This window comes from Pipistrellus hanaki (genome assembly GCF_964339955.1).
Source record: "Pipistrellus hanaki genome assembly, chromosome: 21".
Taxonomy (NCBI): domain Eukaryota; kingdom Metazoa; phylum Chordata; class Mammalia; order Chiroptera; family Vespertilionidae; genus Pipistrellus; species Pipistrellus hanaki.
The window spans coordinates 7,162,146-7,175,944 of NC_140523.1; the positions used below are offsets into that span (position 1 = coordinate 7,162,146).

At 52.3% G+C, this 13,799-nt stretch overlaps 1 protein-coding gene across 2 annotated transcripts in view; it reads left to right on the plus strand.

Annotated features, from left to right (window-relative positions):
* Positions 1-13,799, plus strand: part of EFL1 (elongation factor like GTPase 1) — a 41,059-nt gene that overhangs the window by 8,227 nt on the left and 19,033 nt on the right. For both annotated transcript variants that reach the window (XM_084869056.1, XM_084869057.1), the window contains exons 7-15: positions 744-958; positions 3,697-3,820; positions 5,008-5,084; positions 6,813-6,949; positions 8,297-8,419; positions 8,996-9,095; positions 10,411-10,562; positions 11,443-11,621; positions 12,600-12,738. In XM_084869056.1, coding sequence (XP_084725182.1) covers positions 744-958; positions 3,697-3,820; positions 5,008-5,084; positions 6,813-6,949; positions 8,297-8,419; positions 8,996-9,095; positions 10,411-10,562; positions 11,443-11,621; positions 12,600-12,738 — 1,246 coding nt within the window. The remainder of the gene's footprint in view (positions 1-743; positions 959-3,696; positions 3,821-5,007; positions 5,085-6,812; positions 6,950-8,296; positions 8,420-8,995; positions 9,096-10,410; positions 10,563-11,442; positions 11,622-12,599; positions 12,739-13,799) is intronic.

Consider the following 13,799-nt stretch of genomic DNA (forward strand, 5'->3'; position numbering starts at 1 on the left):
TATCCTCTCCCTCCCTTTCTGTAAAAAAAAATCAGTATAATATAAATTAAAAAAAATAAAAATAAAAAAATGAGCCGAGACCGGTTTGGCTCAGTGGTAGAGCATCGGTCTGCGGACTGAAAGGTCCCAGGTTCGATTCCCGCCAAGGGCATGTACCTGAGTTGCGGGCACATCCCCAGTAGGGGGTGTGCAAGAGGCAGCTGGTCGATGTTTTTCTCTCATCGACGTTTCTAGCTCTCTATCTCTCTCCCTTCCTCTGTAAAAAAATCAGTAAAATATAGCTGAAACCGGTTTTGCTCAATGGATAGAGCATCGGCTTGGGGACTGAAAGGTCCCGGGTTCGATACCAGTCAAGGGCATGTGCCTTGGTTGCGGGCAAATCCCCAGTAGGGCGTGTGCAAGAGGCAGCTGATCGATGACTCTCTGTCATTGATGTTTCTAACTATCTCTCTCCCTTCTCTGTACAAAATCAATAAAATATATTTTAAAAAAAATCAGTAAAATATAAATTAAAAGGAAAAAAAAAGAGTGACGTTCAGGAGCCTTTTAGCCTAGCTCTGCTGGGTCAGAAAGAACCGGTCGGTAAAACGGAATGGTTTATATCGTTGTCAATGCCAACGCGTCCTGAGCCCAGGCGGCGGCTGACGGATGGTTCTAGGCGTAGCCACCGCTCAGTCACAGGGTCTCCCGCCCTGGGCGCCAAGCACCCGATTGACACGCTGCCGTCTCACCATCTCTCCTAGATCAATGCGCTCACGGGAACTCTTTTTACTTCCAAAGTCCTAGAGGAGAGAGCGGAGAGAGAGAGCGAGGCACCCGGGGCGCCGGGGGCCGGCCCGGCCGAGCAAGTGTACGACTGGAGCGCGGGCCTGGAGGACACGGACGACTCGCACCTGTACTTCTCCCCGGACCAGGGCAACGTGGTCTTCACCAGCGCCATCGACGGCTGGGGCTTCGGGTGAGCGCCCCCCCCGGCCCGCCCTCGCTGCGGCCCGGGCTCCGCTGACACACACCAAGTGGCCAGAATAGGATGAGCTGTGAGCACATAACCATCCGGCCACTCCGTGTCTGTCCTATAGAATAAAAGGCTAATGTGCAAATGGTCCCCTCGACCAGGAGTTTGACCGACCGCCCATGTCCCCTCCCCCTGGCCAGGTTGGCCGGACCCCACCCATGCACGAATTCATGCACCGGGCCTCTAATATATATACATACACATACACTGAGTGGACAGATGATGTTGATCTCTGAACGCATAATAATCTGGCCACTCCGTGTCTGTCCTATAGAATAAAAGGCTAATGTGCAAATGGTCCCCTCGACCAGGAGTCTGACCGACCGGCAGGCAGGCAGGCCGGCCAACCGCCCATGTCCCCTCCCCCTGGCCAGGTTGGCCGGACCCCACCCATGCACGAATTCATGCACCGGGCCTCTAATATATATACATACACATACACTGAGTGGACAGATGATGTTGATCTCTGAACGCATAATAATCTGGCCACTCCGTGTCTGTCCTATAGAATAAAAAGCTAATGTGCAAATGGTCCCCTCGACCAGGAGTTCGACCAGCAGGCAGGCCAGCCAACCCCCCCATGTCCCCTTTCCTGGCCAGGCTGGCCGGACCCCACCCATGCACGGATTCATGCACCGGGCCTCTAATATATATATATACATACACATACACTGAGTGGACAGATGATGTTGATCTCTGAACGCATAATAATCTGGCCACTCAGTGTCTGTCCTATAGAATAAAAGGCTAATGTGCAAATGGTCCCCTCGACCAGGAGTTCGACCAGCAGGCAGGCCGGCCAACCGCCCATGTCCCCTTTCCTGGCCAGGCTGATCAGACTCCACCCATACACAAATTCATATACATGTATACACACACACACACACACACACACACACACTAGAGGCCCGGTGCACTGCATTTATGCCCTCGGGTGGGGGTTCCCTCAGCCCAGCCTGCACCTTTTTGTGTTGGACATCCCCTGAGGTGAGAGATTCCCGCCACCCCCTGTGGGAGCGCGCTGACCACCAGGGGCCAGCTCCTCTGTTGGGCGTCTGCCTCTGGTGGTCAGTGCGCATCATAGCAACCGGTCATTCCAACGTTCTCTTAATTTGCATATTAGCCTTTCATGATATAGAACAGGGGTCTTCAAACTACGGCCCGAGGGCCACATGCGGCCCGCAGAGGAGTCTGATCCGGCCCGCCAGGTTTTTTGGGCAGTGAGCGCAGCCAAGGTGTTACAGTAGGAATTAGTAGTTCATATAGTCCGGCCCTCCAGCTCTCTGAGGGACCGTGATCTGGCCCCCACTTTAAAAAGTTTGAGGACCCCTGATATAGAATATACCCTGAGTGGCCAGATTATTATGCGTTCAGAGATCATCAGAATCTGGCCACTCGGTGTATATATTTTGTTTTATTTTTTATTTTTCATTAATGGCAGCGAGGAAGGGAGAGGGGGAGAGAGAAACATCTATGAGGAGAGAGAGAATCATGGATCGGCTACTTCCTGCACGCCCTACACTGGGGATCGAGCCTGCAACCTGTGCATGTGCCCTGCCCGGGAATCGAACCCAGGACCTCCTGGTTCCTAGGTCGATGCTCAGCCACTGAGCCACACCAGGCTACACAGCTGATATTTTAAATGGGACTTCATGGTTGTTGTTTTTTTTGCTTCGTTTTTTTTAAATTCATTTTTATTGATTTTGTACAGAGAGGAAGGGAGAGAGATAGAGTTAGAAACATTGATGAGAGAGTCATCGATCAGCTGCCTCCTGCACACCCCCCACTGGGGATATGCCTGCAACCAAGGTACATGCCCTTGACGGGAATCGAACCCGGGACCCTTCAGTCCCCAAGCCGATGCTCTATCCATTGAGCCAAACCGGTCTCAGCGACATTACGTTTTGAGAGAATTGTAGATGCACCACAGTTGTAAGAAAGAATACCGCTCCCCGAAGTATCAGCCACACTGGGCAACCAATTGATGTTTCTGTCTCTTTTTCTCTCTTCTTCCTCTCTCCCTCGCTCTCTCCTTCCCTCCCTCCCTCCCTCCTTTCTTCCCTCCCTTTGTCTCTCTCTCAGTAAAATCCGTAAGAACGTATCCTCAGCCGAAACCGGTTTGGCTCAGTGGTAGCGCGTCAGTCTGCGGACGGGAAGGTCCCGGGTTCGATTCCGGTCAGGGGCATGTATGTTAGTTGCGGACACATCCCCAGTGGGGGTTGTGCAAGAGGCAGCTGGTCGATGTTTCTCTCTTATCGACGTTTCTAGCTCTCTATCTCTCTCCTTTCCTCTCTGTGAAAAATCAATAAAATATATTTTAAAAAAAACAAAAACAAAAAAAACGTATCCTCAGATGAGGATTAAAAAAAGGAGCCGTAGCCTGGATTCCACTTCACGTGGCGGGGGAGAGGTGGAGACCGGAACACGGGCTCTGCAGCCAGCCAGCTCGGCTTGCATCCCAGCGTCACGCGTGACCCGTGTCGTGCGTCTGCCCCTTGGTCCCTCCTGTGAAGAGGGGAGACAGTCGGTGCCCGCCTGGTGGGAGAGGGGGAAGATGGCCGTGAGGGATGCAGTCGAAGCAGTCTGAGTAGAAGGGTACCCGGCAGGGAAAACCCAAGTGTTAGCGGTGGTCACTCTTATCCGTGTTTCTAATAACACACTTGCTTTTTTTTTTTTTTCAGAATTGAGCACTTTGCCCAAATCTACAGTCAGAAAATCGGCATAAAGAAGGAAGTTCTTCTGAAAACATTGTGGGGAGATTATTACATCAATATGAAAGCCAAGAGGATCATGAAGGTGGATCAGGTAATGGGTTATGTCCCTTTTGTTGTTGTTTTTTTGTTTGTTTTTTTGTTTTTTTTGTTGTAGTTTTTAGTTCTCACCCAAGGACATTGTTAGAGAGAGTGAAAGAGAGAGGGAGAGACCGAGAGAGAGAGAGAGAGAGAGAGAGAGAGAGAGAGAGAGAGAGAGAGAGAGAGAGGTGTGAGAGGAACACAGCGATGGGTTGCCATCTGCATGAGCCCTGAGAGAGAGAGAGAGAGAGAGAGAGAGAGAGAGAGAGAGAGAGAGAGGTGTGAGAGGAACACAGCGATGGGTTGCCATCTGCATGAGCCCTGAGCAGGGCCTGGTCCGGGGAGGAGCCTGTAACCGAGGTACGTGCCCTTGATCAGAATCGAACCCGAGACCCCTTTGGTCTGCAGGCTGATGCTCTGTCCACTGAGCCACACCAGCCAGGGCTCCTATATTCTTTCTGACTAGATCTCTCCATCCCTCAGCTGAGATTACACAGTCTACGTAAATGCAGCTCCTTTTTCCGCTTGATATCACGAAGCACAATACCCCACTGTATGGCCCTAAGCCAGTGTTTTTCAACCTTTTTTGGGCAAAGGCACACTTGTTTCATGAAAAAAATCACGAGGCACACCACCATTAGAAAATGTTAAAAAATTTAACTCTGTGCCTATATTGACTATATATAAAGTAATTCTCTTGAATAGGAATCAAATAAACACAAAGAAAGTATTTTATAATTACTTTATTATGAAATATTAAGTAAACAAAATAGTGAAAAATTATAAAATTCTTGTCTTGTCTGCACCTACGGCACACCAGGCAACATCTCGCGGAACAGCGGTTGAAAAACGCTGCCCTAAGCGGTGTGGCTCAGTGGATAGAGTGTCGGCCCGAGGACTGAGGGGTCCCGAGTTCAATTCCGGTCAAGGGCACATACCTTGGTTGCCGCCTTGATCCCTGGCCCTGGCCCAGGTGCCTGTGGGAGGCAACGGATCGATGTGACTCTCACATCGATGTTTCTCCCCATCTTTCCCCTTCCCTTCCACTTTCTCATAAAAATAAATTTTAAAAAAATTAAAAAAAAAAGAAGGAAAAATGCCCTCAGGTGACGATTAACAACAACAACAGAAGTAAACAATGAGTTTTTAAGATCCCTATGAAATGCTCAGAAACCTGAGCGTATGCATTCTCTTTTGCAGGCGAAAGGAAAGAAGCCGCTATTCGTACAGCTGATCCTGGAGAACATATGGAGTTTGTACGACGCTGTCTTGAAAAAGTAAGACTTGCAGAACTGCTGGCTTCGGGCAGGTGTGACGTGCCTCCGTTTGCGATGGGATGAGTCCAGCTTGGGGAAGCTGAGAGAGACGGGGCAAGTGAAGAGAGCTCTCCTCGGATGAGCCGATGACAGGGCTGGGTGGCGATTTCATGGAGCACGTGTGACCCACGTGACGCGTAGCAGGAGGGGCAGGGGAGAAATGTGTCATAGAGGCCGAGGGGAAGGGATGAAAGGAGGGAGAGAAACACATTGGCCTTTATCATTTCACTAGAGGCCCGGTGCATGAAATTTGGGGGAGAGAGGGAGGTGTCCCTCAACACAGCCTGCACCCTCTCCAATCTGGAATGCCTCTCACAATCAGGACCTCTGGCTCCTAACCTCTCGCCTGCCTGCCTGCCTGCCTGCCTGATTGCCCCCTAACCGCTCCCCTGCCAGCCTGATTGACAACTGCTTCTGCCTGCCAGCCTGATTGCCCCCTAACCGCTCCCCTGCCAGCCTGATTGACAACTGCTTTTGCCTGCCAGCCTGATTGCCCCCCAACCGCTCCCCTGCCAGCCTGATTGACACCTAACTGCTTCTGCCTGCCTGCCTGATCACCCCCAATCGCTTCTGCCTGCCAGCCTGATCGCCCCCAACCGCTCCCCTGCCAGCCTGATTGACACCTAACTGCTTCTGCCTGCCAGCCTGATCGCCCCCTAACCGCTCCCCTGCCAGCCTGATTGACACCTAACTGCTTCTGCCTGCCAGCCTGATCGCCCCCTAACCGCTCCCCTGCCACCCTGATTGACACCTAACTGTTCCCCTGCCAACCTGTTGGCCCCCAACTGCCCTCCTGCAGGCCTGATAGCCCTCCAGTTCCCTCCCTTGCCGGCCCGATCGCCCACAGCTGCCCTCCCCTCTGCGATCTGCCTCCTCTGTGCCATGCAGAGCCGTGGGACCCCAAGCCTCACCACGCGGAGCGGCCGCCGGCCCTGCCTCCGCTGTGTACACAGCATCTTGTGGCAGCCGCCTAGGCTCTTAATATATTGACAGCTGCGGTTCGCCGACCACTGGTCTGTCACATCGGATGGGTAGCTTGGAAGGTCAGACAGTTACGTTTATCTTTTTCTATTATTTGAACTGAAAACAAAGACATTTCACAGCATAACAGACTGTCTTCTTTTTTTTTTTTTAATATATTTTATTGATTTTTTTACAGAGAGGAAGGGAGATAGATAGAGAGCTAGAAACGTCGATGAGAGAGAAACATCGACCAGCTGCCTCCTGCACACCCCCTACCGGGGATGTGCCCGCAACCAATGTACATGCCCTTGACCGGAATCGAACCTGGGACCTTTCAGTCCGCAGACCGACGCTCTATCCACTGAGCCACACCGGTTTCGGCCATAACAGACTGTCTTAAAGTGACAACATTTATAATGGCAGAGTTTACCGGACTGGGAACTATCTACTATAACAACAGCAGAGAGTGCCATACAGCAGTTTTTTTAATACAAGATGGAGGTCACTGTGCTTCAGGCTTGAGGAGGCTGTGGTCCGGGGGGCCACGGTGAGAGAGAGAGAGAGAGAGAGGTTCCTTCCGAAGGGGACGGGCGGGGAGCCCGTGCGGTGGTTTTCCGTGGCTGGGGGGGAGAGAGCCGTGCCGGAGGAATAACGTGGTCGGGTACCACGGAGCTCCCTCTCCCCGTGTGTGACCGCCCGCCCCCGCTCCGCGTCTGTCTGCTGCAGGGACAAAGAGAAGATTGACAAGATCGTCGCCTCCTTGGGACTGAAGATCGGGGCCCGGGAGGCGCGGCACTCGGACCCCAAGGTCCAGATCAGCGCCATCTGCAGCCAGTGGCTGCCCGTCTCCCAGGCCGTGCTTGGTATCCTTCAGACTCGTGGTTTTTACGGGAATCAACATTCTGACAAAATGGACGGGGGCGGGGGAGAGGGGGGGTGGGGGGGGAGAGTTATTTACCACCAAGAAATCCTCTGGGAATAACGCACTCCAATCCAAATGAAGCTTCTGTGCTCTTTTCTGGGTGTTCCATGAAACTATTTAAAAGTTGTTATTACTGCCCTGGCCGGTGTGGCTCAGTGGATAGAGCGTCAGCCTGCGGACTGAAGAGTCCCGGGTTCTATTCCAGTCAAGGGCATGTACCTTGGTTGCGGGCACATCCCCAGTGCGGGGGGCGTGCAGGAGGCAGCTGATGGATGTTTCTCATCGATGTCTCTCTCTAACCCTTTTCCTCCTCCTCTGTAAAAAATCAATAAAATATGTTTTAAAAAATTATCATTCTAATACCAGTTAGTATATATCCCAATACCAATCTAAATGTATGTTCTTCTAAGAAGATACTCCTTTTTTTATTTTCGTTTAGTAATTAACATAGACATTTTTCCTTTTACTAAAATTTACGTGTAAGTAGATAATTTAGAAGTTTTAGGTCACTCTTTTACTTTGTACCATATTTCCTTTAGTGTTTGATATTTCTTATTATGTTCTAAATTCCAAAAAGACTTTGTTATAAAGTGGCGTACATTAACTGAAGCAATTTTATTTTATTTATTTTTAAAATATATTTTATTGACTTTTTTTACAGAGAGGAAGGGAGAGAAAATTAGAAAGATCCATGAGAGAGAAACATCGGTCAGCCGCCTCCTGCACACCCCCCAACTGGGAATGTGCCCGCAATCAAGGTACATGCCCTTGACCGGAATCTAACCTTGGACCCTTCAGTCCACAGACCGACGCTCTATCCACTGTGCCACACCAGCTACGGCACTGAAGTAATTTTATAGATGAATTTAATGTCTTTCTTTTTCTTTTTGGTGACACTCACCCGAGGATATTTTTCCATCGATTCTTGAGAGAGAGAGAGAGAGACACAGAGAGAGAGAGAGAGACAGAGAGAAACATCGATGTGAGAGAAACTCATGGATCGATTGCCTTCTGCACGCCCCACCGACCAGGGCCCAGGCCAGGAAGGAGCCTGCCACCGAGGTACATGCCCTTGACCGGGAATCGAACCCGGGACCCTTCCGTTTGCAGGCCATTCACGTTCCAGCTGGCCACGGCTCATACCTTGTTGCCTCGGGATTTGGTGCATGCTGTGATCTCATCCTTGGAGCTTTGGTGCCAGGTTTTTTTTTTGTTTGTTTGTTTTTGATATCAAATTTCTGTACTTGTGCTCGCCGCCGCTGTTTGAGTCCTTCACAGCAGCCCTCAGCCATGGTGTGTCAGAAACTCCCCAGCCCTCTGGACATGACATCTGAGAGAGTGGAGAAGCTCATGTGCTCGGGGCCCCAGACGTTCGACTCACTCCCCCCGGAAACCCAGGCGCTGAAAGCAGGTGAGGGGCAGAGGAGCGTGGGCGCACCCTCATTCTTCAATAGAAACACACATATATTTTATTTCAGAGAGGGAGAGGGAAGAGAGAAACATCAATGAGCCGCCTCCTGCACACCCCCCACTTGGGATGTGCCCGCAACCAAGGCACATGCCCTTGACCGGAATCGAACCCGTGACCCTTCAGTCTGCAGGCCGACGCTCTATCCACTGAGCCACACTGGCCAGGGCTGATCTCTTGGTTTCTATGTGTTTTTATCCACAAGCTCCGTGCTGGCTGCTGGCCTCTGGTCACGCCCCTCGATCCTGCTCCTCCTCCCCTGGGTCCCGGGAAATCTCTCTCAGGGCTTGTGGCAGGCGGTTAGCCCATCGCTGGCTTCAGTTCCACAGAACAGTCCCCCCTGCCCTGTAATGCTGCTTTTCTCTCCGTATTTTTGCCAACTCTGCTCGTTCTCTTTCCACTTTTCCGGCAGCTTTATGGTTTTCTAAATGGAGTTTTTATGGCGGTCGTAAAAGGTTACAGGCTGCGTACATATTTAGATGATGCCACAGCTCAAACATCTTAATTGTTCTCCATTAGCTTTTATGAAATGTGGGAGCGAAGAGGCCGACCCGGTTATTATCTTCGTGTCCAAGATGTTTGCCGTGGACGCCAAGGCTTTGCCTCAGAATAGGCCCAGGTAAGGCCGGGGTCAGGGGTCGGGCTGGGTCCATGGTCGGCAAACTCATCAGTCCACGGAGCCGAACATCCGCAGCGCAATAACTGAAATTCCTTCTGAGAGCCACATTGTTTAAACTTAAACTTTTTTTTTTTCTTCTTTTTTTTAATATATTTTATTGATTTTTTTACAGAGAGGAAGGGAGAGGGATAGAGAGTTAGAAACATCGATGAGAGAGAATCATCGATCAACTGCCTCTTGCACACCCCCTATTGGGGATGTGCCCGCAACCAATGTACATGCCCTTGACCGAAATCGAACCCGGGACCCTTCAGTCTGCAGACCGACGCTCTACCACTGAGCCAAACCAGTTTCAGCTAAACTTAAACTTCTTCTAATGCCACTTCTTCAAAAGAGACTTGCCCAGGCTGTGATTTTGTTTGTTTGTTTGTTTGTTTGTTGGTACACAGCCACAAGCATTTGTTACTGTCTGTAACTACTTTTATACTCTTTTTAAAAAAAATACATCTTATTGATTTTTTTACAGAGAGGAAGGGAGAGAGGGAGAGTTAGAAACATGGATGAGAGAGAAACATCCATCAGCTGCCTCTTGCACACCCCCTACCAGGGATGTGCCCGCAACCAAGGTACATGCCCTTGACCGGAATTGAACCTGGGACCTTTCAGTCCGCAGGCCGACGCTCTATCCACTGAGCCACACCGGCTTCCGCCAGGCTGTGGTATTTTGTGGGAGAGCCACCCTCCAGGGGCCAAAGAGCCGCATGTGACTCTTGAGCCGTGGTTTGCCGACCACAGGGCCAGGGAGACAGTGTACGCATGTGCGGTGGGAGGATGGATTCCTGATAAAGGTCCCGGCTGATAGTGGGGGGCTCTGTGGGCCCCTGGGCGCTCAGGGTGCCTGGGCCCTGCATCCTCTCCAGTAGCCTGAGGGGCCTGCTCCTCCGTTGCTGCCGCTGGGGAGGGAACTCGGGGTGCCTTCTTTAATTGATTTTTTACAGAGAGGAAAGGAGAGGGAGAGAGAGCTAGAAACGTCAATGAGAGAGAGAAACATCGATCAGTTGCCTCCTGCACACAAGCTACTGGTGATTTGCCCGCAACCAAGGTACATGCCCTTGACCGGAATCGAACCCGTGACCCTTCAGTCCGCAGGCCGACGCTCTCTCCACTGAGCCACACTGGTCAGGGGTGATCTGAAGGTGCCCGGGGCCCACGGCCGACCTGTCCCGCCACATTCATGCTGCTGTTCCCCCGCTCGGGCCGCCCGAGAGCTGCTCGGTGTGGCCAGCTGGTGACGTGTGTGACGTCCGTCCCGCAGGCCTCTCACGCAGGAGGAGATCGCGCAGAGGCGCGAGCAGGCCAGACAGAGGCACGCGGAGCGGCTGGCCGCAGCGCAGGGCCCGGTGCCCGCGGGGCCCGCCGCCGACGGGAGCACCCCCGAATCCAGTCCGGAGGGAGAGGAGCCCAAAGGTACGGCTTTCCCAGGGGGCTTCGGTGCAATTTCTTTTTAAAAAATATATTTTATTGATTTTGTACAGAGAGGAAGGGAGAGAGACAGAGAGTTGGAAACATCGATGAGAGAGAGTCATCAATCAGCTGCCTCTTGCGCACCCCCCCACTGGGGATGTGCCCACAACCAAGGTACATGCCCCTGACCGGAATCAAACCCGGGACCTTTCAGTCCCCAAGCCGACTCTATATCCATTGAGCCAAACCGGTTTCGGCGTGCAATTTCTTTTTAAATGTCAAGTGTCTGTACTTGTTTCTCCAGTATGTTTTTACTAGAGGCCCAGTGCACGAAATTCGTGCATGAGTAGGGCGCCTAGGCCTGGCCCGCGATCAGGGCCCATCAGTGGGGTGACGGGTGGGGTGAATCAGTGGCGGGGAGAGGGGGGAGCCTCTGGCACCTGCTTTGGCTGGCTGGGACCTGTGGGCTGGGGGCAGCTCCTGCATTGAGCATCTGCCCCCTGGTGGTCAGTAGTCGTCATAGCAACCTGTCGTTCCATGTTTGTTCGATTTGCATATTGGACTTCTATTATATAGGATTGATTTCAGAGAGGCAGGGAAGGGGGAGAGAAAGAGAGAGAGAGAGAGAAACATCCATGATGAGAGAGAGTCATGGATCGGCTGCCTGCTTCACTTCCCACACCGGGGAGCCCACAACCCGGGCGTGTCCCCTGACCGGGTATCAAACCGTGGTTGTCCTTAACCACTGAGCTATACCGGCCGGGCACCAATATCCTTTGATTCTTGCTGTTTCTGTAGATGCCCATCCTATCCCCTGTCCCTCCGTGTCCCCTGAACTCCAGAAGGCGTGCCTGGCGCTCATGACCCCCTTTGCTCCCGGCAGGGGGTGAGCCGCAGGGGGAGAGTGCCACCCGGAGACCCGCCCCGCAGGAGGCCGGCGGCCAGGAGACCGGCCAGGAGACGTTCGTGGCGTTTGCCCGCGTGTTCAGCGGCGTGGCCCGCAGGGGGAGGAGGATCTTCGTCCTGGGGCCGAAGTACAGCCCCGTGGAGTTCCTGCAGCGGGTGAGCCCTGGGAGCCAGACCCGAGCCTCTCGATTCGAGGCTCTGACGTCTTTTTATTTTATTATTATTATTATTATTTTAAAAAATATATTTTATCGATTTTACACAGAAAGGAATCGAGAGGGACAGAGAGTTAGAAACGTCGATGATGAGAGAGAAACATCGACCAGCTGCCTCTTGCACACACACCCCCCCCCCCCACCCCCACTGGGGATGTGCCCGCAACCAAGGCACATGCCCTTGACCAGTAATCGAACCCGGGACCTTTCAGTCCGCAGGCCGACGCTCTACCCACTGAGCCACAACGGTCCGGGCAAGGCTGTGATGTCTTTTAAGTGGGCGAGGTGGGCGGCTCCCTCACTGGTGGGCTTCTCGTGTCCGGAAAGGCACTCTGAGGTGAATTCCGCGTCTCCTCTCGCATAGCCTGGGCGGCATTCGGTAAGCCTGTCTCACTCCGTGGCACGTCGGGAACTAAGGAGTGAGAACTGGCCTGTGTGAGCCCAGTGTTCTGGCCTTCGTGGTTGTAAGATTATTCATTTTTAAATACATTTATTGATTTCAAAGAGGAAGGGAGAAGGAGGGAGAAAGGGAGGGAGGGAGGGAGAGAGAGAGAGAGAGAGAGAGAGAGAGAAACATTAATGATGAAAGACAACCATTGATTGGCTGCCTCCCGCACGCCCCCTACTAGGGATCAAGCCCGTATCCCGGGGATGTGCCCTTGATGAGCATCGAACCCAGGACCCCCTCAGTCCTCAGGCCGACGCTCTATCCACTGAGCCACACCAGCCAGGGCCAGGGTTTGGCTTTTTTAAAATACATGAGGCCCATTTCCAAATGTGCGTGATGCTTCACGTGTACGTGAAGCGTGACCGCAGCCCCCATCTCGTTTGTGAGCGAACGTAACTTTTATCGATAACGTTTACCGACGTCTCCGTCTGATGCTCCCTGACGTACCATCCGCCGTCCTCTCTCCCCCAGGTGCCCGCGGGCTTCTCGGCCCCGCCGGACGCGCTGCCCGCGGTCCCCCACATGGCGTGCTGCACGCTGGAGCAGCTGTACCTGCTGATGGGGCGGGAGCTGCAGGCCCTGGAGGAGGTGCCGCCGGGGAACGTGCTGGGTAGGTGTCCGCGTCCCCTCCCAGGCCGCCCGACGCCCCCAGGCGCGGCGGGGTCTCTGGAGGAAGGATCGGTCTTTTTTCCGTTGTGCTCAGACACGTCACGTGGTGCATGTGAGTCGTTGGCATGAAAGCCGATGACGTGGTGGTGTGACTTACGGTCGTTCTTTCTGTTGTTGTCAATCTCACTCTTTCTCTTGGTTTTTAGAGAGAGGAAGGGAGAGGGAGAGGCAGAGAGAAACATCGATGGGAGAGAGACACATCGATGGGCTGCCTCCCGCAAGCACCCCGACCAACCCTGGCTGGTTCTGCGCGTGAGCATCCCAGTAGGAGAGGAAGGGGGAGCTTTCACAGCTTTCATGGCCGCACCTCCTCCTCAGTCCCCCACTCCGGCCATTTCTTTTTTTTTTAGTCTTCTTTCTTGGATTTTTTAATATATGTTTTAAAATATATTTTTATTGATTTTTTTTTTTACAGAGAGGAAGGGAGAGAGATAGCTAGAAACGTCGATGAGAGAGAAACATCGACCAGCTGCCTCTTGCACACACCCTACCGGGGATGTGCCCGCCACCAAGGTACATGCCCCTGACCGGAATCGAACCCGGGACCCTTCAGTCCGCAGACCGACGCTCTACCCACTGAGCCACACCTGTTTCGGCCACTCCGGCAATTTCTTCATTAGACGGAAGTGAGTCTCTCCGACTGGCCCAGATCCGAAGGCAGAGACCAGCTCCACCTCTTTTTTTTTTTTTTTTTTTTTTTTCCCTTTTTAAAAAAGTTATTTACTTTTTGTGTGTGTGTGTATGTGTGTGTGTGTGTGTGTGTGTGTTTGGTTTTTGGTAAGGTTGAAGGTGGCTTTTTTTGTTTGTTTGTTTTTGTCACTGTCAGTTGGTCACAGATAAAAACTAAGGTTGAGAGATAAATGCAAAGGGAAGGGAAAAAAAAAAAAAATTTCCCAAGTCCGTGTGAAATTGGTTACCATTTTTGGCTTTTTTTTTTTGGAGGGTTCCGTTTGGGCTGTCTGTCTCCAAGGTCGGGGGCCAGTGGGCTGGGTGGGGGGGAGC